The sequence below is a fragment of the Sinohyriopsis cumingii genome, unplaced genomic scaffold (genome assembly GCF_028554795.1).
Source record: "Sinohyriopsis cumingii isolate HCF-2022 unplaced genomic scaffold, ASM2855479v2 utg000913l, whole genome shotgun sequence".
NCBI classification, from domain to species: Eukaryota; Metazoa; Mollusca; class Bivalvia; order Unionida; family Unionidae; genus Sinohyriopsis; species Sinohyriopsis cumingii.
Window position 1 is genome coordinate 5,097,906 of NW_028315943.1, and position 22,514 is coordinate 5,120,419.

The following is a 22,514-nucleotide window of genomic DNA, read 5'->3' on the forward strand; positions in this document are numbered from 1 at the left end:
AATATGGTGAGTGATGAAACAAGAATAAAAGGAGAAGGAGGATGAAGAGAAAAGAAGAATAATGAGAGCATAGAACGAAACAATAGAAAAGAAGAAGAAAATGAGAAGAGGAAGAAAGAGGAGGAGAAAAAGAATGAGAAGATAAAAAGTGCAGGACAGAAAATACTCATATGCCTCCAAAAGATTTGCTTTCTTGCCTAAACGTTTCTTTAGTCAGTTGTATATTTCTTTGTATGATAGATTGATGTTCATCAATCTATGTATGTATCCTGTGTATATGCCTCTATCTATAAAGAAGTTATATGTCCTGCCCCACCAAGCGATGTTTTATTGGTATAGTTTATGAACTAGCTGAACTTACCCTCCACCAACTACCCGCTGTACTAGCTGAACTTACCCGCCACCAGCTACCCGCTGAACTATCTGAACTTACCACCACAAGCTTCCCACTACGCGCTGATCTAGCTAAACATACCCGCCACCCTCTAAACGTCATCTGCTGAACTAGCTGAACTTACCCGCCACCAGCTACCCCCTACCCGCTGAACTAGCTGAACTTAACCACCACCCCTTGCCGCTAAACGTTACCGGGAGGGGGGGGGAGTTTGAATAGTCTTGACGCTAAACGTTCCCACGACCTTTTTGACTGGATCGCCATTGATGCTAAGGAATCCCACTATACTACTATTGAAACATTTTTTAATCTGATGACCGTGAACACATAATTTCAAGTGCACTCATCAAAGTGTGACTTCCCGGATGTGCACAAAAATTGCTGAATGCTGAAATACCAGACCTAATTCCAAATCTGGGTTCTGACAAAAAATGGTGGTCAGCACATCCATCTAAGTTTTAGTCTGCTCTTCATATTCATTTGCAGGAATACATCCTTAACAGTGTACTGCAAATATGCACGAATACCTTATATATTTCTCAGTTCTCAGTAAAAACTAGTTGCTTTACGTGGCAGGAGTTATCTATTTGCCTCCATACTGATTTTAAATTAAGTTTAAACAGGTTAAACAAAATATTGACACGCCTTTATTTTAAAACAGCTGATCATCAAATCTGTGAAGAACTGTAAATTCGAGATGGTTCAATGGTTGTGACTACTCTTGTTTTTCATTAAGTAATCAAGAAACTCTAAAATAGTTCAAATTATACAAGTTACAATTCTAAAATGGTGCAGAAAGATTTATTCCAAATATTATATCACAGTGAAAACGTAGTGCAATGCAGTTTCGGGTTAATTGGATTGGCGTCATGTAAAATCAATGATCGTCCATATAAAGCGACGAGAAGCATTTGTATCCGAAATGCAATCATCTGATGTTAGATAAAATGCAATCATCTGATGTTAGACAAAATGCAATCATCTGATCTTAGACAAAATGCAATCATCTGATCTTAGACAAAATGTAAACACTAAACAAAACAAAGTTGCTCGGAAAATAGAGAAAATATAACATGTGAGGAATGCATTGTGAACGAAGAAAAGATAAAAACAGAGCTGTAAACATATTGAAGAATTACAAATCAGAAGATATTTTAAACATTTCACACAGTCTTTTAATGTACAGATAGTCAAACGACCTTGTCGCACATCTCAAAACAAAAATGTATAAACAAAATGATTTCGAATTCGACTTTTTTAACATCGGCGATGAAGTAAAATCCCACTTCGTCAATAGTTCGTTCACCAATATAAAAAGGAGACATAAAAACTTCAAAAATCAATCAACTGAGATCAAAACAACTTCAAAAATCAATCAACTGAGATCAAAACAATGCAAGTAGAAAATACTTTGAAAGCAAACCGCTATCCAAATACTTTCCATAAGTATTGATTCAAATGTGAAAATAAACTATCTAATTAACGTTGACAATAATTAGTAAGTAAAATCTTTGAATTATCTGTCTTTCTGCGTAAACTATCCGCATAATATATTTTAACAAAACTTGATGATCTTATCGTTACAAAACAAAACATACAGGCTTAGAGATTATTTTTTTTAATGGAATGTCATTAAGGTAAAATACGCAACATAAATCAAATCATTAATCATTACTTTTATATATATATATATATATATATATATATATATATATATATATATATATATATATATATATATATATATATATATATATATATATAAATTTAACTCATATATGTTTTGACTTTCTGTCGGACCCTCCTGAAGCAAGTAAAGCAGACATATATATGTGGAGAACAGTTCTCACACACTGTGTGATGTCTGCATGGGAGAAACAGCACGTTGCGCTCGTGCTCCCCACACTCCGTGCACATCACCTGGCGCTTCAGTTTATCGTTTTCTTGTACGATTGGCATAGCTGAACCTGTAAAGAAAAATACACACTTAATCGTGTTTTATACATATTTTGTGTGTTTAACTTTTTGAGCATGTCGATAGATTCTATTTTAGGTAAAGTTAAGTTTTAATTTCACTCTGAATAATAAACATGTTTACAAGTTTGAGGAAATGTCTAATCAGATAATTAAGTCAGGTGGGTGAGTATTTCAAATTAAGTGGGGATAAGTAGTGAAATTTGTCATGTTGGGTTGAATTGCAACTTAATGTCGTAATAGAGAAGTGTGTGTCTGTGTGTGTGTGTGTGTGTGTGTGTGTGTGTGTGTGTGTAGAGAGAGAGAGAGAGAGAAATGTGCATTTATGTCATTCCTGATTCCTAATTACTATTTCCTGTTTTGTTCATATTTCATGTTCAGTCAGTAGATGTATTTAATGCTTTGTTTGGATTGTGTTTGAGAGGGACTATTTATTTAAACTATTGGAATTTAAATGTGCTCATACGACTATCTGGACTAGGGTTACATCTTGGGATTACCGTTGTTATGCTTATTTAATTCCTGTTGTTTGATGGCTTTCTCAATGATTGTATATATATATATATATATATATATATATATATATATATATATATATATATATATATATATATATATATATATGTCGGTTTTTTGTAAATGCAGTAACAAAACGAGGAAAAAGAGAGAGACAGAGTCAGAAAAAGACAGGGAGAGAAGATAGGCAAATGCAAATGGATAAAGAAGAGATGTTCAAACTGGCACGTGGAAAATACACCACGATTCCGCGTCCGCCTCGGAAGCGGGAGGTCATGGGTTCGAACCCCGGCCGAGTCATACCAAAGACTTACAAAAATGGTACTAACAGCTGCCTCGCTAGGCGCTCAGCATTAAAAGGTTAGTGTTATGACTGGTCGGCCTGGTGTCAGAATAATGTGACTGGGTGGGACATCATGCTACATGTCTGCGGCATGATGCCCCAGTGCTAGACATCACTATAAACTGCCACAATGCAGACATTATAGCGATATGACTGATTTTTTTTTAAAGCTACCTTAAAAATCCTAATCACACACACACACACACACACCCCACGACTCACTTTACACAAAGTTCAGTTTTAGATGTTACCAGAACTATTAGGTTAATATCCCCTTTAAAAGAAAAAGTAGATACTCATTTTCCTCATTTGGAAGAAGAAAAAAACCCTAAATATTTTAAATGACCAAGAGAACATGGGACTCTTTTATTACAAAGTGTACTTACTGACAAAGCTCGTGAAGTATACACTTCAATGTCAGTACAACAGAGTGCTGATTATGATGTAGTTAAGGAATGAATCTTGAAGGGTTATGACATGGTACCTGATACGTATCGACAAATGCTTAGGAACAGTAAAATAGAAACTGAAAGACACATTTTAAATTTACAAAATAAAATCTACAATTTTTTGAAGAGCTCAAGAATTGCGTACACTGTGACTAGATACCTATATTGATGAGCATAAGGTCGAAAATTTAGTCAATTCTGTTGTACAGCTGACAATTATTCCTTGACTCACAAAGTTTCTTATATCAGTAAGTCTTTCGTTCAGCAGTTGTTGGGGTTTTTTTGGTGGTAGAAACCCATTTCAGTCTCATACGAGCACTTCCAAATCTCAATCTGACACAACATTAAGGAATAAACCTTATGATAAGACTGGTCAGAATTCTTTATCTTAAGTGCACATATTGCAAGAAAAAAGGTCATGTTATGTCTGATTGCATACATTGAAAAATAAAGAACAGAATCAAGACAGAGCTATTCCAAATGCTCTTATTTCTAAGAAGTTAATGACATTGTCACGTATTGAAAGTGATACGTTTGTGGGTCAAGCAAACCCCAGTCTGATTTTATTATGGAGAATTATGAACCATTCATGTCGAAATATTCTGTATCATTTATTAGTGATTCTGCCAATCATATCCGTATTAAAATTGAAGGGACACAGGAGCTTCTCAGAGTCTTTAAATATCAGGTACTTTGCCTTTTTCTGAGAAGACTTCTTCTAATGTAAGTGTTCTAATTCTGGGAGTAGAGTGCGGCTTTGTTAATGTTCCTCTCAATTATGTGAATTTGTCATCAGAATTAGTCTCAGGACCCGTGACTGTTGGAACAGCATTTACTTTACCCAGCGATGGTATTCGTTTATTACTAGGCAATGACCTAGCTGTAGTTAAGGTTTTAGGTAATCCACTTGCAAAGGACAGGCCTTGTTTAGATCAGAAAGTCGATCCTATTGAAAATAAAATCCTTGATTTATACCCATCTTGTGCAGTTCCTAGAACTACGGAGTATAAAGCTGTTGAGAATGATGTTGATAAGGAAATTACTCCTTAAGCTGACACGTTTACTGGACAGGCTTTTGAATAGCTTACTTTTACTCTTCATATTGATTAATCAAGAGGTATTAATCACAGTGATCCTCTTTTTAACTACTCATTTTCTTTATTCTAATCAGGTGACAAAAGACAACTACTCACTGTCGAAGAGGAACATGATTCTGAAATTTCCTGTTTGTTTCAGATGCCATTAGCCAAATTGAAGCCGCACAAGTACCTGTTTGTTATGTTGTTAAACATGGGTTCCTTATGAAAAAAGGAGACCACCTGAGATATCTGCTGGTGAAATGTGGTCAGTGAGCTATCAAATTGTTGTTTCTTAGTCGTATAGACAGGACATTCTTAGTCAAACCCATGAAAGTTCTTTCGCTGGCCATTTAGGGATCAATAAAACGCATCAAAAGATCTTGAATCATTTTTATTTCACCGAAAATCAAAACGTTTGTAAATACTGTAGATCTTGTCACACTTGTCAAATGGCAGTAAAACCCAATTAGAAGATACCAAAGTCTCATCTGCGATCATTTCGGCATCTGACGAACCATCTAGTAGAACAATGGTAAATTATGTCTGTCGCTTACCTAAGAACTCAGGCAACAAATATTTGCTGACCATAATACTTTTTATTTTTTGCTATTTTTCTGTTACTAATTTTAAAAACATACAGTCTTAACACTGTGAATTCATTTGAAGACATTTTGGACAATATCATTGTGATACAGGAATGTTGGTACGTCATCACATTCAGGGCCTCGATTTCATTCGGAACACTCTATTCTTTTGGATTTGTGATATAACTTTTAGGAAACATTTGGACTTAATTCACAATAATGTAAGTTCCTCTTATATTTTCCTTTTTTTAAGTTACAGAATTCAATTTTTGTTGAGATTTACAAAACTTGTAGGTTTCCCTTCTTTCTGCTACTTAGTTTGAGACTATAAAGTCGTAACAATCGCATATATAGATTTACGAGGCCTAGATCAATAGTATTACCAAATCTTAAAATACTTTGAAAATAATTATTGAAATATATTTAAAGGTTTGTAAGTTTAAGAGACAGTGGCCTTATATATCTCAATAATGCAAAAGATTTCATTACAGTTTAGCCCAATCAATGTATAGTGTTTTCCTTTTCCTAAGTGTTCTGTTGCCGCTAGAAAGCAAAATCAAAATTGTATTCAAACTTTACTGTTCGAACCTTTGCGTCACCTTTTGAATCAGTTCAAGAAATATTCAGTTAGATTAAACGAAAGTATGTGTATTTTTTAGACATTATGTCGGTTTTCTAATAGCTGTTCGAGCCATTTCGGGTATTCTAGTTGAAGGGACTACATTCTCTGTTACACTGAAATGCCCTGCAACCTTTACCTGCTTCATTTCGATGAGTATGTATGTGTCTGCTTGTACTGGATACAAATTCCCGCTCTTGTCTTTGCATGTTTCCTGCCTCCTCCTTGTCCAGTATCACAGTCAATATGTCTTGGGATCCGTATTCCTCCCGACCTGTTTTATTTATAGTTTTAGATCTTTTAACTTGTAAAGTAAATTAATACAATTTGAATGAATAAAAAAAAATCAAACCTTTGTCCGGTGGCAACGGGGGTGAGGGGAGTGGGTGGGAGGGAGCAACTGTCCCCAAGCGCCAGGCGAAGGGACGCTGTCGTGAGTTTTGTTTCTTATTTTTGCAACTGAAATTTGTATAGAATTTTACCTTCACTTTAGTCTATTCTTGGATAATTCTTCACAAAAGTTGTATTTAGGATGGAGGGGGTAGGAAGAGGGTAGGAACTTGGTTGGCAAGTGACAAAAATTGCTTTCTGTAACAAAGAAGGAACGCAACTAAAGACCAATGTCCCCATGCACCTCGAACCCGCCGCCACTGCCTTGGTCATATCTAATTTTAGGTCAGAGATACAACTTCATACGTCAGAAATTGTACGAAATCTATATGAAAAACCGTTTACATTACATCCCTGGTTAAAACTCCGAATTCCTGATTAAAATTAAAAATCACTCCATATACACAGAATGAAGCATGCCACTACGGGTTAATAAAAGAAGCTACATCTATATGGAAAAAGGGAAAAAAATACAAATTCGTGTATCTGTAAGAGTTTTTCTTATAAGCAAGAGTAAATCGCAATTAAGCAAAGATTATATATTGCTATTTATATTTATTTATTTATCTATTTATTTATTTATTTCTTATATTGAAAAAGTTTTCTCCTAAAAAAGCAAATAAAAGATACAAATTACGGAAAATGTTCACAGTATTCCATTGAAAATATGTATTTATTTATTTATTTCAATGTTTTCATCGAATACAAAATTTTAAATACATTTTAAACATTTTCACACATAAAAATTGCCTAGTGGTTAGAGCGTTCGCATTGGATGCGAGAGGTCGCGGGTTCAAACCCCGGTCGAGTCATACCAAAGACATAAATATGGTACTAAAAGCTGCTTTACTAGGCGATCAGCCTTAAGAGGTTACTGGTAGGGAACTAGTCCGCCTGGTGTCAGGATAATGTGATTGGGTGGGACATGATGCTACATGTCTGAGGCATGACGCCCCGGTGCTAGACATGACAAAAAAAGACACACTGCAAACATCGTAGCGATATGAATTAAATTTTGTTTAAAGCTACGTTAAAATCCAAATCACACATCACACACAAAATCAAAATCAAAATGATCACCTTCTTTCAGAAGATCATTAATAGCCCTAACCACGGCAATATCAGAGAAACCAGTCTGGATGACACTTTGGGCACAGTCCGCGTCAAGCACGCTGGCATCTGCTGTACCTTAAAGAAACAAAAACAGACAGATATGTATGTATGTATGTATGTATGTATCTATGCATGCATGCATGTATGTATGTGTTCTCATCCATCCATCCATGCATCCATACATACATACATACATACATATATACATACATACATACATACATACATACATACATACATACATACGTACGTACGTACGTACATACATGCATACTGACAACTTTTTGACCGTGCCTCATTGGACTTGCTCATATTTTTAGACATTATGTCGGTTTTCTAATATCTGTTTGAGCCATCTCGGGTGTTCTAGTTAAAGGGAATACATTCTCTGTTACACTGAAATGCCCTGCAATACTTTACCTGCTTCATTTCGACAGAAAAATGGAAGTATAACTAGGCTTGGGTTAGCAATATGAGAACTTTGTAAAAGGAGACTAGACATAATTATATGGACGCCGAAAACGTTTGCGATTGATTGGTTTGGCGGACTTTAAAAAAAGTCTTCCCCGTATGTGTGGGCAGATTAGAAAACTGTAACCCAATGGAACAAAATTTGAACCCAGGAATGAGGATAGACTAAGTTTCTCGAACGTCTCACGGTTCCCATGGGTTTGATAATTATGTTTACAAGCACTGTGTGCATTTCAAACTTTAACGTCCTTTGATGAGCAAATTCGATATCTATGACATACGGCGCTTACCCTGACAATCGTCTAAATTCAGAGCCTGTATATAACTCGCTGTTTCTTCATGGTCATTTGGCGATTTTGGTTCGTCCTGAAAAACAAGGAAATTTCGTTTCGTGTGTACGGCATAATAGTACAAGCATAATATTTAATATAAAGGCAACTGAAGTATAGAGCCTTGCTCAATTTGTTCAAATAAACACCACGGTATCTGACAGGGGTTTATCTCACGTTAGGATTTGATCCCGCACCTTTTCGGTCTTGAGTCTGGCACGTTAACTACTGAACTATCACGGCTTCTACCACCAATAGTCGCCTCTTGCGAAAGAGAACGCATCAGAACCGCCGACATGGTAAATTAATCGGGGCCCACAACGGTCAGGGACCCACCACCGTTACAATTTGTAATTCATGGGGGCCTACTGAAGAATATTTCCTCGGGCCCACAAATCCTTTCCGCGGCCTTGGAACGCATCAGGCCAATTCTTGAACCCGCATGTTTAAAAAACAAAATAACAAGAGATGTAAATGTGTCACCAGCTTCAGTACGAACTACTTTTTGCTTGAAGAAATAATGCAGCTTAAATAATGCGCGACCTACAAAGAGTTCCAAACCAAAAGATTCATTATAGTCATTAAAAGAAAACTATATTTACAGGTATTATTGAAAATTCATCCAAAGAATATTAATTTCATTGTGTTTATTCATAATAAATTTATACCCAAAAACTTTAAGCCTTTATATGAATTGTAAGACTGGACAAGTTCCTTCAAGAAAAGACAAATAAAATAAAACATAAAATTACAATCTGTAAATATGTATTCAGAAAGTATTTAAAACGTACACTAACTTGTAAACAATCATCTCATACTTGTAACTGTTATCGTCTTTGCGGAGGAGGGGGGGGGCATTATTTTAATTCGTACCATCAACAGTGACAGGAATATATGGTCGAGAGAATTATTTTTAATATTCCTGCTCAGATTAGTCTTCCATCATTCAAGGGATACATATGACTACATGGTAGCTATTAGACGAAAAATATCACTGTAAGTGCCACTATTTTGCGAGAAAATTCAATTATCGTAAGTGTTATAAGAGAGCAATCCTCCAATTTAGTGTTGGGAACAATGCACAACAACAATACATTGAATCTTGAAGCCCCAACGCCGCCAGTTATCATAAATTTCACTATTCTTCATACTGAACTAAAGTTGAAAAGATGGAAATGATTTGATATCAAAGCTATCTGAGATCACCCCAAAACTCTGAAAATGTCGGCTTTATCAATCTCAGAGTTGTTGAAAAAAATAATTAACTGTAGTATCATTTCCAATAAATTCCCCGAGTCATTGAAGTTAGCAAAAGTATTCGCAATTTATAAGGGAAATGAAAAGAATGACTCATCCAACTATCGACCCATATCTGTTCTATCCGTACTTTCAAAAATTATGGAAAAACATGTCAGCAAGCATATTTTCAGATATCTTGACAAGTACCGACTCCTCCATAGATCACAATCAGGTTTTCGAAAGAATCATTCATGTCAGACTTATAGACCAATGGCTACTAGCAGTAGAATCAGGTGAACTAACTAGTGCAATCTTCATTGATCTTAAAAAAGCATTCGATTTGGTTGACCATTCGGTGCTCATTAAAAAACTTTCAGCCTACAAGTTTTCTCCAAACTCAGTTGCCTGGTTCACGTCGTATCTCACAAACAGACACCAGGTTGTTTGCACGGGTAAACATATATCCGAACAAAGTCATATCTTAAGTGGTGTTCCTCATGGATCTATATTAGGGCCTCTTCTTTTTTTAATATTTATCAATGACTTAGCCTTGTATCCAGCGCATGCTAACACAGATCTTTTCGCTGACGATTCGACATTGCATTTATCTGATAAATCTCTAGACTCCATTAAAAATAAACTTCAAACCGACCTCAACAATATATCAGTTTGGTGTCATCAAAACAAAATGCATATTAACATCTCTAAAACGAAATGTATGACAATTGGAACAAGGCAACGTCTATCTACTAACATGGATTTACTTCTAACTCAAAATGGCTTAGACGTATCTATTGTCAAAAATCAAAAACTTCTTGGTATCTACATTGATCAACACCTCAGCTGGAATGCGCATATCGATCACTTATGTGTAATGTTAGTCAAAAGAAGAACTCTATTAAAATTGCTTTCAAAATTTCTACCACCACAATCACTTGAAATTTATTTTTCGGGTTATATACTACCACTGATAGATTACGGCTGTTCCATATGGGGAAACCTCAAATTATAATCTGTCCTGAATTGACAGACTCCAGAAAAGGGCAGCCCGAATAATACTGAAACTTTCTGTTATGACTCCCTCGAATGTTTTGTTTTCACGTCTGAAATGGCTACCTATACAAAAACGAATTCTTTATTTTAAAGGGATCATGACATACAAGTCTTTAAACGGTCTTTCTGCAGGTTATATCTCTAACATAATTGAACTAAGATCATCAAATACTGAGCGTAATCTCCGATCGACGACAAACAACGATCTCCAGATTCCTTGGTCGAAAACCAATCATTACAAAAGCTCATTTTCTGTATCAGCACCTACTGCATGGAATTCTTTACCAATGAGGATACGTAATTCAACATCCCTTGCTTCTTTTAAATTATCGTCAAAGAAATTCTTTCTAGACCAGCTGGAATGATGTATTAAAAGCTCTGAATAGAAAACTTTAAAATCATATCCATAATTGACATATATTTGTATGTTTCCCAGTATAGTCACACATAGTCATTCATGTCAGATATGTACGAATAAATGTGCGACGATACATGGTTATGTGCAGGAACTTCTATTTTTATTATTTTATTACAAAAACTGAGGACTACATGGCAGATGGGTCAGCCATGACCAAATGTATTATCCTCGTTAAAGATAGTTTATTATTATTATTATTATTATTATTATTATTATTATTATAAACAGTTCCTTGAAATAATCAAGATGTTAGGTTTAAACACTGCTCAAATATTCAGTTAGAACAGTTGCGATAGCTAGGATATTTGGGCCGTTATGCGAAGTTTACCGATGGGCCCTTGCCTAGACCAAAGAGTACAAAAATAATTCGTGGGCCCCTATGTTTTGCAAACTCTTGCTATATGGTAGCTACGCCCCTAGTTTTGAATTAAGAGGTGTCACCCCTTAATTCAATCAGCGAAGTTGCTTGTAATTCAGATATTTTCCGGAGTGCTCCTAAAGTAGTGATGTGATACATTCAACAAATTCTGTTAGTGACTAATCTAATATCATCAACATTCGAACGTGGCGAACAAATCAGTTCGAAAGGGAATGAGGAGAGGCAGGCTCGCTTTTTTTTAAGCTAAGCTTAGAAGAAAAGATGCATTAGATAAAAATAAAACTTGGATGATTATTGGTGATCGGACAGAATATACACTGACGGGCGAACTTAGGCTGAAGACAATTCGACATAGCACGGTGTAAGCTTCTTATGTTTACAACGAAGACGTCATCAAATTTTGTGTTCCTGCTTTCGACTAAAAATCGGTTGATCCTAGGATTTCGCCGATCAACATCGGATCAACATCGGATTAATCTGTACACATGTGGAAAATGCCATGTGGAATTTTTTTCTGGTTTTAATGGAACCCAACGATGTTTAGGACCAATATCCTTCATGATTCAGTATTATTCGGATAATTTAGTATATACGACGTTTTTGCATGTAACAGCGGCATAAAAAACAACAATGTTTGATTAAAGTCAAAGACAATAATGACGTGCGGTGTATTTCATTGCATGATTCAAACGTTAATGAAGAAGCGATTTATATGGGCAGCGCATGTTGAAGTAAGTAGCGGCACGAGATACAGGATCAATATTGCCGTTTTATTTTTCATCTCAGGTTTCTTTAATTCCAAAGCTAAATTAAAATTAACGGTATAATTGCAATTATTTATGTTCAGTGATTTTCATTTATTTTGTTACAAGAGATAATGAATTGCTCTTTTACCTCTATTTCGGTATCCTCGTCCATAATACGTACAAGTTGAATAAATTCGGCACCTTTAATGTGTCGTAAGTAATCACAGCCAGAAAACCAGCGCGCATGCTCGATCCAGGGATCATCTTCCGGTTCCCAGTTTTTCAAACCTCCATCACAGGCAAAACATCTGACGACATCATCCTTTCCTGAAAAAGTCACATTTTGCTTGCTGAAAAAATCAAAATCTTTGACTCATTTGAATATTCAGACTTTTTCAAACACAAAACAGAACGCAGTGCTGTACAAGAATTAAAACATAATTACCAAAAATCAAGCCATCCGATTAAATTGTTTGAGAGAGAGAGAGAGAGAGAGAGAGAGTTTCTAAAAATTTAGAAACATTTGGAGTTTATCACTTTCACAGTTGCTTAAGTACGTGCTTGGATTCCATGTTACGACATAAAGTAATTTAGATGTGAATACTCTAATTACGTCGAGACATTTTTATTATGCGAGCATGGGTTTCTTGAGAGAGGTGGACTTTAGCTCTGTATCCTCGACATCGCCATTGTTTTGTGTTTGAATAGTATTATTACAGCCGCGAACATTTTGTGTGGTTTATATTATTAACAATCTGGTAAAACAAAATCTTGTAGCAATACCAACAGTTTTTTTAACAAAATGAAATAATGCCCAACCTAATGAGTAGAACCCGGCCTGTGCTAATTCTCTCGGTGTCTGGGTAAGATGATCGGGCCAGTTGCTAAAGGTTCTGAGTCGGTTGTTGAAGGTCTGGTACTGTGGACTTCTGATGCGGCTTCCTGCCGGGAGGCGATAAATATCCAGCTTGAAGTTATTGTGTAAGTGTAATAGAGCCAAGTCATCTGCAAAAACAAGTACATGTCGTCAACAACAACAAAAATAGCGTGTTTTCCATAGTTTTCCATTCCAGTCTCCTTCAAACTACTACTATTTCATCCTCCCATCGCACAATTGCCCCTCGAATAAAGTGTTATGAACTTTGTAGATCTTGCTGGCATTTTTGGTCAATTTTACAATCTAAACAAAGCCATAAGTTCTGACGTTTATATTCCCAACGGTGTTGGCGGAGTTGTTCTAAATAGTACATAATCATCCTTTCCCTTCTTTTTTCATTGAAAACCATATACTAGTCATAATGAAATAGGTGACAATTTAGAAGTATAAATATTCATTTAGACTCTTCCTCAAACTAAAATTGCAGTTCTTCATAAATGTCTGAGATCGTTTAGAACCTTCTCTTTTGAAATTCAGTTGTAACTGTTTTTTTTCAGCCGATATGAATGTCACGCGCGATTACTGTCTTTGCACTTGAACAAAGAACACAGTAATTCGAGTGAGAAATGCACTTTAATCAGGGTGTAAAGTAAGCTCATTTCCAAGTTGTAAAACGAACACTTCAGGTATTGCTGATTAAGTATTTTCTACAAACTATACCAATACAGAACTAATCGTCTTTAACAAAATGTGTTCTGATTTTCTCCCCTCCCTTTTGCACAAACTAAGACACTAAACTGAACAATGAATCGTTAGCAATGCAAGCGCGTGTAAACAAACTATCAATAATATAAAAATAACTTCAGACAAGGGGTTAACCCATACTCCTCTGATGCCCCCCACTAATATGACGCAATCAAAGAGCTAATTTCTATGTCAAACAGGCGTCATAACTCCAAACGATTTTAACATATAACAATTTTAAAGTTAAACAATTACTTCACTTTGGTGCTTTTTATATATAGCCTCACATAAAATATGGTTTAAATCCACGGGTGCCATTTAGAAGCTATTAAAGCGGAAAAGGAGGTGCACAGTTCTTAGTCAAACAGAGGCTATAACGCATCACTTAACAAAAAGTTAAAAATCTATCTTGACCTATGTCTTATTCATGTAAAGTCTCATACTAAATTTTATTTCAATTTACGAAAATCCTCACAATTTCTTAAGCGGATAAAATAAAAAGGTCAAGTTCTAAATTGGCAGGGGCCATAACCATGTCAATTTTTTTTCCGAAACAGTGATAATTAACTTGAAATATGGCTTCTTAATAAAAAGACTCTGACTAAATTTAATTTAAATCAGTGAAGTCATTCATAATTTCTTAAGCAAAAAAGGAATATTAAGTCAAAGTTCTAAGTCAAATAGGGGTCATAATTCCATTAAAAAGGTGCCTGCGAAAAGGTAAAATTCGAATTTGGTCAAGGACTTCTTATTCCAAAGGCTTTTACCATATTTCATTAAATCCTTCAAAACTTATTGAAAGGAAAATACATTTCTGATGGACAGGACGGAAGTGACAGAACGAGATGGGCTGGATATGTGCAAGACTATATGCTCCATCAATAGATATGGTGGGAACAATATGAAGTATCGTAAACTAAAGATAATACAGTAAGCAGTATACAGATTGGCCTTACTCTAGATGTTTGTCTATCAAAACACTGCTAGCTCAGCTTGATCATTTTCACTTCTTGGATTTCAGAGGTAAATTGTTTATTTAAAAAAAAAAACTTTTACATTTTATATATTTTGCAATTAATTCATTGCACTTTCAGAAGCTGGAATTGTCTAGTCTGAAGAAAAAAACATTTTCCTATTCTAAACACTGCCAAAGATAATGTACTTTAGACTAATTCAGAATGACTTTTCGAGTACATGAGAGCAATCATTTTGGTTAACTGTGTGCTTAAATCATGAACAATTTCCACAAGGACAATATCCAAAGAAATTTCAGCCACAGCACATGAAAGTGTCATGGAGGTCTGCCAGCATTCTCTCCAGTATGCATATTGCCAATACAAACAACTTCACTTTACATCTGTCACTCTCTCAGAAGTTCATAATATCTGTAGAGCGCCGGATTAAATCGGTAAAGGTAACTCCTTTCTTCAGCCAGTCAGAAGACTTTGGCATTTTTTTAACAGTTGGTTCAGATTAAAAAGCACGTGACATGATTAAAATATCTTCCATCAGCATGCATTCCAGTCAGGTTAGGTACAATAAATTAAATGTGCACGTGCGTCCGTCTGTTGAGTCGAGTCAGTATTCAAAGACAACTTTAGGTCTACACAAAGCTCAATGGTCCACTTTTTTCAAATCTGGGCAAACTAACGCTTTTTCATTGAGGACTTGTGATGAAAATAGTAATTTCACAAAAATCACTTTAGTCACATTACAAAATTATTTTTCACTGAAATAATCAAGCATAATTTCAATAATACGAATAAAATCTTTGCAACTTTTGCACGTCGCTATCTGTGGTACATGTCTGCACGTGCGTCAGCAGAATCAGCTTTGCATTTTTTATACGTTCAGAAAAGATATGCACCCTTCTTTTTTGGACGATCCCTTGTTTTGCTGACATAAAACAACTATGTTTTGACATATCCCGTACGTGTCCACAGATCTGTGTAGACCTATACTAGTGTCCTTTCGATGACTTGCTTACGTCTATGCTCTCTGTAAGCACCCTAGCCAGTAATCAGTGGAACACATTAACACGTTCTATAAATATAATTGACCGATTTCTGTGACTACTTGTTGCTGTCGGTGGCGGTGATGATATTCTGCAAGAACAAGTCAGTCATCATGTGAGAGCTGTTGTTCTGTGCAAACATAGTTAACCAATGGTTGTGAATGTGCATGTTGTTGTTCGTGGTGGTGATGATGCTTGGTGGTGACAGTAGTGAACTGTACTTCTATGATTAAGTATGCAAGTGCTTCAGGCACTTACCATTATTTGACGGATTTTCTATGGAATCGTTGTCTGTCCCCGATATAATGACATTTTCTGCCAACTCGTTTCTGACTCGTTCGTATCCTTCAGTTGAATGCTGCTGTCTTTGAACATTAATGTTTTCGTATTGTTGATGTATATGCGTGTAATTTCTTCTGGATGATTGATGCACTTCGGTGTCATCGCTCACATACAGCGGTTGTCCTTCACTGACAAATCTATTCTGTGTCTGCCAGTCATTGGTCACTAATGATTGGTTGTGACTTCCTGCTGAAAGCGGTTGGTTTGTGCTAAAAGCATGAGGATTTGGGATCATATGAGCAACTGCATCTTGCAGGCTTATAAAAGGCTGTTGACATTCTGTGTTTCTAGTAGCAGAGTGATTTGTCGCCATGGTATCAATAGTAATTTCCTGCGATAGCCGTTTAAATTTCCACTTATATTTTATCACAGATGTACAATATGTCCATATAAATTTCTCAGACCCTTCGTTAAAACGTGTCAGCACCAGGTGAGGTTCTCGGCAGATTGACTGTACCTGCAATAGAAAGAAGAGTTGCCAATGTGCAAAGTGCAGGTCTGAGGTGTGTATAATAGATGAAATTGTCTTATTTTGTGTCGGATCAAATATACGCTCTCTCACACAAAATTAAACCTATCCACAAGCATGGACAAATCATATTTCAAACTGCGTACGCACAACAAGTGATACGTGACACAAAGAAGAAAAAGATATGTTTTCTACAGAACTTATCTCACCTGGTGACAGAAAGTTTCCTACATTCGAAATTATATATCATTCATGATAGATATTTCTTCTTTTGTCGACTTACTCCTATCATTACTACTACTTTCGATTTTGAAATTATACAATAGACTTGCAACCTTTACCAAAGTTTCTAAATGTGTATACAGTGTACACAAACTGAAAGGATGTCGTTTAATCGAAACGATTGGAATCTCAGCCTCTCTCCGTATTGACCTCTTTTATGTTTACTGAACAGCTTGCTGCTAGCATGCTATGCATCCAGTGCCTGGGTCAACTGACAATGGTTTTCATTTAATGTTTGTCTTTTACCTCTGTTTATGACAGGATTCAGTATTTAAGATATGTTTTTGTTGATTATATCAAAAATATAAGGTTAAACAGCTATAGGATTGTTGCGATGTGGCTTTTTACTGCTACATATATGTACATGAAACATATTAGACAAATAAGTACATCTTGACGCACAACGATGACATGTGGGGTATCTGTTTTATGAGATTGTTGTTTCTCATAACTTAAGAAAAGGTGTTACTCATATCAGTGTAGGTATGTCCACATTCTTGGGGAGGCTGAACGAGAGATAACGGGAGCGACTGTAAGGAAAGACAGAATCGTCTTATTCTCGATGAACGAACAGATTTTGCGCATGATTGTTCTCAATTTATACGCAATTTTAAATGTATACTCATGACCAAATATGGACATTCCTCTAGGTACATGTGTTCTTTCATTTCGAATCAGAACGAGGCTCTCGTCCTTTCTCACTGGTTTTATTTTGCGTTTGTGTGCGTCATCAGACAGACAATTCTGATGCATCGGCTTATTCGTTTCAAGAAACGCATGAATCTTCTAGCTAACTCATCTAAAAGGAATTTAGAAATTTGCCTAGTCGGCAACTTACAACCAAGTCTGGGGCCCCGAGTGGCCGAGTTGTCTAAAGCGCTCTCCGTTACGGATCACTGCCATCTCACCTCTGTCTGCGTGGGTTCGAGTCTCGGATTCAGCCAATGTGGGTATGTGAGAAAGCTTTCCAGTAGCTTCTCGTGGGTCGGTGTTTTTTTTCCGGGGTTTTCCCGGGTTCTTCCTCCACCATTAATACTGGCCGCCATGTATAGCCTATCGTGTGCTGAAAAATGGCGTTAAACCCAACAACAACATCAACAAAAACAACAACCAAGTCTAAAATTTGCTGACTTTCGATACAAGAGAAATGTATTTTATAGTACAAGGGTTTTTTACACTTGCTCGTAAAAGCGCAATCTTCATTAAAAATAGTATACAGCTGTAGTACAGAAAAAAATAAAATGAATCTCTATATTTTAGTGGAGAATTACCTTCAATACAATTTAATGAAAAATAACTTTTAATACACTTTAGAGAAAATTTCAGTCTTAATACTTTTACTCAAACATTTTGTCCCCTAATATCTATATAAATAGAATGTTACTAATCGAGGGGTCTGTTAACAAACATCTTTCTCGAAAGTAAATAATATACAATGTTACTCTTCAAAACCGACAAATTTGGGACCCTATTTTTTCTGTTTTGAGAAGTTCTCTGTTTACTGAGGCGTTTGCATATGTGAACAAGTCTCTTTTTGAGCGCATATTTGAAAAGAGAGGTAGAGACAGGTAGACATACAGACAGAGATATAATGCAGTTAGCGTCTGTGTGTGTATAAAAGTGCCCCGAATTAAGAAACGGAGGCCTTAATCCGGCACTTGGATAGGCTATAGATGGCGGCCAGTATAATTGGTGGAGGAAGAACCGGGAAACCCCCTAGTTCTTTGAACCACCAACCTACGGGAAGCTACTGACGGCTTTTTCACATACCCACATATCCCAGGCCGAGACTCGAACCTACGATGACGGAATGGAAATGGCAGTGATTGATAAAGGCGAGTGCTTTAGACGACTTGGCCACCCGGGACCCCTGAATCAGAAGTACTATTGATTTTGAATACTGGCTGGAGAACAGTCGAATTGGGTAATGCTAAAGTAAATATTGCCTCTTTCGAAGAGGCATGCTTTTACTGAATATGATAGAACCTGAAAAGGACTAAAACCACCGATCGCCAACACCTCTCGGGATAAATAGCCGAATCATCTGGTCATCTTTTGTTGAACTGCCATGCCACGTGGCTTGAATTCTAAACACTTTTCTTCTATCAATATATTAATTCACACTTTGTTAGCTTTGCTTTTCCGTAAACTCCCTCGTCATTTCTTTTCATAATATCAGCTGTTATATTGAGTGATAATGAATGTGCGCATACCAAAAGCCATGTTTCAAATTCTTCTGTCCAACATATTTTCTTCTAACTGATGTGACGACTAATAAATTATGTACAAATATATAGTATAATACAATCACCGTCCAAAACATTAACCCACTAAATGTAACACTCCACATGTAAATCAAGATTATCATGCTTTGCTGGTGAAGAAAAAAAATGTACCCACCTACACTTGCCTGTAACGTCCCTCTGACTACAGTGCAATTTTTACAGTCGGACACATTGCTGTTGTTGTTATTGGATTTAACGCCATTTTCCAGCACAAGATAGGCTATACATGGCGGCCGGTATTAATGGTGGAGGAAGAACCCAGGAAAACCCCGGAAAGAACCACCGACCCACGAGAAGCTACCGGCAAGCTTTCTCACATATCCACATTGGCCAAGCCCGAGACTCGAACCCACGCAGACAGAGGTAAGATGGCAGTGATCCGTGACGGAGAGCGCTTTAGACCACTCGGCCACTCGGGGCCCCGGGACACATTGCAAGGAATAAGAAAACCATGACATTAAAGTTTACTTTTGGAACCACGCAATTTATCTAGTTATAACTGATACATTTTACCCATCTGAAATTCAGAAACCAAAGTTCAAACAAAATTGGAATGACCCAAAGATTAATTCTACACATACCTCAAGCTACACGAGATCCATTATAAACCTGGGTATTTTAACTTGGGATTTTGACCGCTATTAATAGCATTATCACCAGGGTAGTCTGGTATCCTGATCGTCTATACCACGCTTGTCTCTTTGAGAAGCATGACGACGATCAGGGTATTGGACTAATTGCTACAGGCAGTTAACGTTCATCCACTCGGGTGAGGGTGTCCTGTGTTTCCTTGTACTTTGTAAGTAGTGATTTTTACGTCCCTTCTTCCCGCAAATTTGAATAAAATTCCCCAAAACTTTTCATGAAAATTTACACTTTGTGCGTACTCAGCAGTATGTACATTTATTGTCCGTTAGTATAAAAGCACATAATCCCCTGTTTTCTACAACTCGCGGTATATGACTAAAGTTTAATTCATGTACTATTCTCTAGCATCACATTTATTAATTAGACTCTTCCATGAGTGATAACTCTTTAGAAATATATCTTGTAAATTGTACAGATATTTTCAGATCATCAATACAAGCGATAACAGCATCGATGATGGAACTTTACCTTGTATCAAAACGACACTAAACATAGGCGCTACGCTTCCATAACATGTAAAAAAAAAACCCACCGGATTTAACTACTCTGTACACAGAGTGAAGAACATTTCCTTGCAAAAAAGTTTGAACATCAAACCATTTCTGTCAACACTGTCAAATGTATTACTAAAATCAACAAAAAATAAGTAAAACCCTTAACCTTTACTTAAATATATATTAATTGAACAATTTAAAATAATAATAGAGTCAGTATTTCCAACTTTTTTCTTGAAACCATAATGGCGCAAAGTTTTGTTTGTCTTTCTCCTTCGCACAGTTCAAAAGGCTTCATTTAAAATACTGGTAAAAGACTCTAAATTGCAGCTTAGTTAGATAATACCCCTGTCCTGTATAACAAGAAACACCAGACTTAAATATAGGTATGCATAGGAAGATGAACATTATCGAATACTGCATTAAATATTTTACATAAATGGGGTTAAATACCTCCGATCCGTTTCTGAAATACTCATTGCAAAGACTGTCATGTGGCTTATAATATTTTATATTTCTTATTGCTTGAGCAATTTCGTGATCGATTTGTTTATGGTGTTCTTTAAAGATTGTTCCTTAGTTTCATAAATCATTACCGTCTATTTTAATGCGTGTTGTTGTTGTTTTTTGTTGTTGTTTTTGGGGGGTGTTTATCAACAACGAAATAACATATAAAGACAAAAGTTTATATCAGAATCTCTGTCTGAAGAGAAATCGTTACAAAATAGAAACTACGAGATAACATCTGCCATATTTCAAACGAGAGAGAAAGAGGGGTGGGGGAGAGATGGCCTCATTGATCATGAAAGAGGAGTAATCAATGCGTATTTATGTATATATGTGGTGGACTATGATACCCAGAGAGGCCTCCACTTCTTTTCTATTTTATTCAGCGTGTTTTGTTTAAATCTTTTTTTTTCAACTTCATACTAATAAACTAAAATCGAGATAAAGGTTGTATAGGCGGGGTCTTTACTTGCGGCTTTGCATGCAGAAATGCATTGCTTTGCAGCCAGTAATATACAATGTATTAACTCCCAATTATAAGCAAGAAAATAATATTAAATATAGTAATTTATTTACCATTATTTGTTTTCACCAAGATAATCATTAAGTTTTTCATAAAAAAAATAGTATACCTGAATGCAATCTCAAAACAAACGAAGCGTAGGTCTACTTTCCCATAAATTTCGCAAAACACACATCTAAGAAATAATGATTTTACATCTAAATAAAAATGTATCGTTTGCTATAATAATGATAGCAAATTTCTATTTAGACATTTGATCCGAATATCGTATATTGTCTCTTAATCAAAGGCTTTTTAAGCATTTTTCCCAAGCTTTGTTCGGAGTTAATCATGATTTTTATTTGGTCAACGCTGTAGCTATATAAGAAATTAAATCCTCGTTTAGTTTTCATAACTTCTTGTCTTAAGTATTCTCTAAAAGATTTACTACAGGCTCTTTATTCTGACGTTGTCCCAATCCTTCAGAAATGAGAACGTAAGTCTGTAATACTTTAGAAAGTCAGATGCCTTGATGTAGTAACGATCACATATTTCTTTTAAGGTGAAAAATCCTTTCTCCTCAGAATGGTAGGTATCAGCTTTGTATCAAATAGTCTTTTGTATCCATTTGTAAAAAAGTAGTGTTGACTTTTTATTCGTAATTTTTCTTTTTCATTATTCCAGATAGTCTGATCATGGGTCAATGAAATATCATAAGAATAGTTTTAAAAATGCACAGGATATCTAAATGGTATGGAACGTAATTTGCAAAGCTTCAATTGTTTTGGAAGTCCTCTTGTAGAGTTTACTAGGCGCCCTGGGCAACGATGAAGGCCCAAAGAGGTTTTGGCGCCCCAATATCTCTGGCGCTGGGGGCAACCGCCCCTCCGCCCCCCCCCCCCCTCCACTCTACTGCACGTGATGTAATATAACTTCTATTAAAGAGTAATAAAAAGACCAAAATCCGGGCGATCTTAATCTCTGATTGGTATCAAGACCGACTTGAACAAAGTTTTTGGATGTAATTCTCTGTCAAATCATACAATTTCGAGCTGCTTTGATCATTTCAAAAATGGTCACGAATCCATGGAAGATGGCCCACGTAATGAAAGACCGCTGTGTTCGATTACTGAGCGGAAAGTAATTGCTGTGAAGGGGCAATATATACAGATAATCGATATACAACGGAAGATATCTCTGCTTTCACATGTTTCATAAGGTTAGCTGTGTTTAATTTAGTGAAGATTCATGTGA

At 36.1% G+C, this 22,514-nt stretch overlaps 1 protein-coding gene across 1 annotated transcript in view; it reads right to left on the reverse strand.

Moving 5' to 3' along the window:
- Nucleotides 1-2,161: 2,161 nt before the first annotated feature.
- The window catches only part of LOC149773086 (baculoviral IAP repeat-containing protein 8-like), a 33,359-nt gene continuing 13,006 nt past the window's right edge, over nt 2,162-22,514 (reverse strand). The window contains exons 2-8 of the mRNA XM_089946834.1: nt 15,990-16,530; nt 12,916-13,101; nt 12,245-12,423; nt 8,223-8,298; nt 7,429-7,536; nt 6,098-6,232; nt 2,162-2,361 (exon numbers count right to left, since the gene is read on the reverse strand). Coding sequence (XP_089802960.1) covers nt 2,162-2,361; nt 6,098-6,232; nt 7,429-7,536; nt 8,223-8,298; nt 12,245-12,423; nt 12,916-13,101; nt 15,990-16,386 — 1,281 coding nt within the window. The 5' untranslated portion in view covers nt 16,387-16,530. The remainder of the gene's footprint in view (nt 2,362-6,097; nt 6,233-7,428; nt 7,537-8,222; nt 8,299-12,244; nt 12,424-12,915; nt 13,102-15,989; nt 16,531-22,514) is intronic.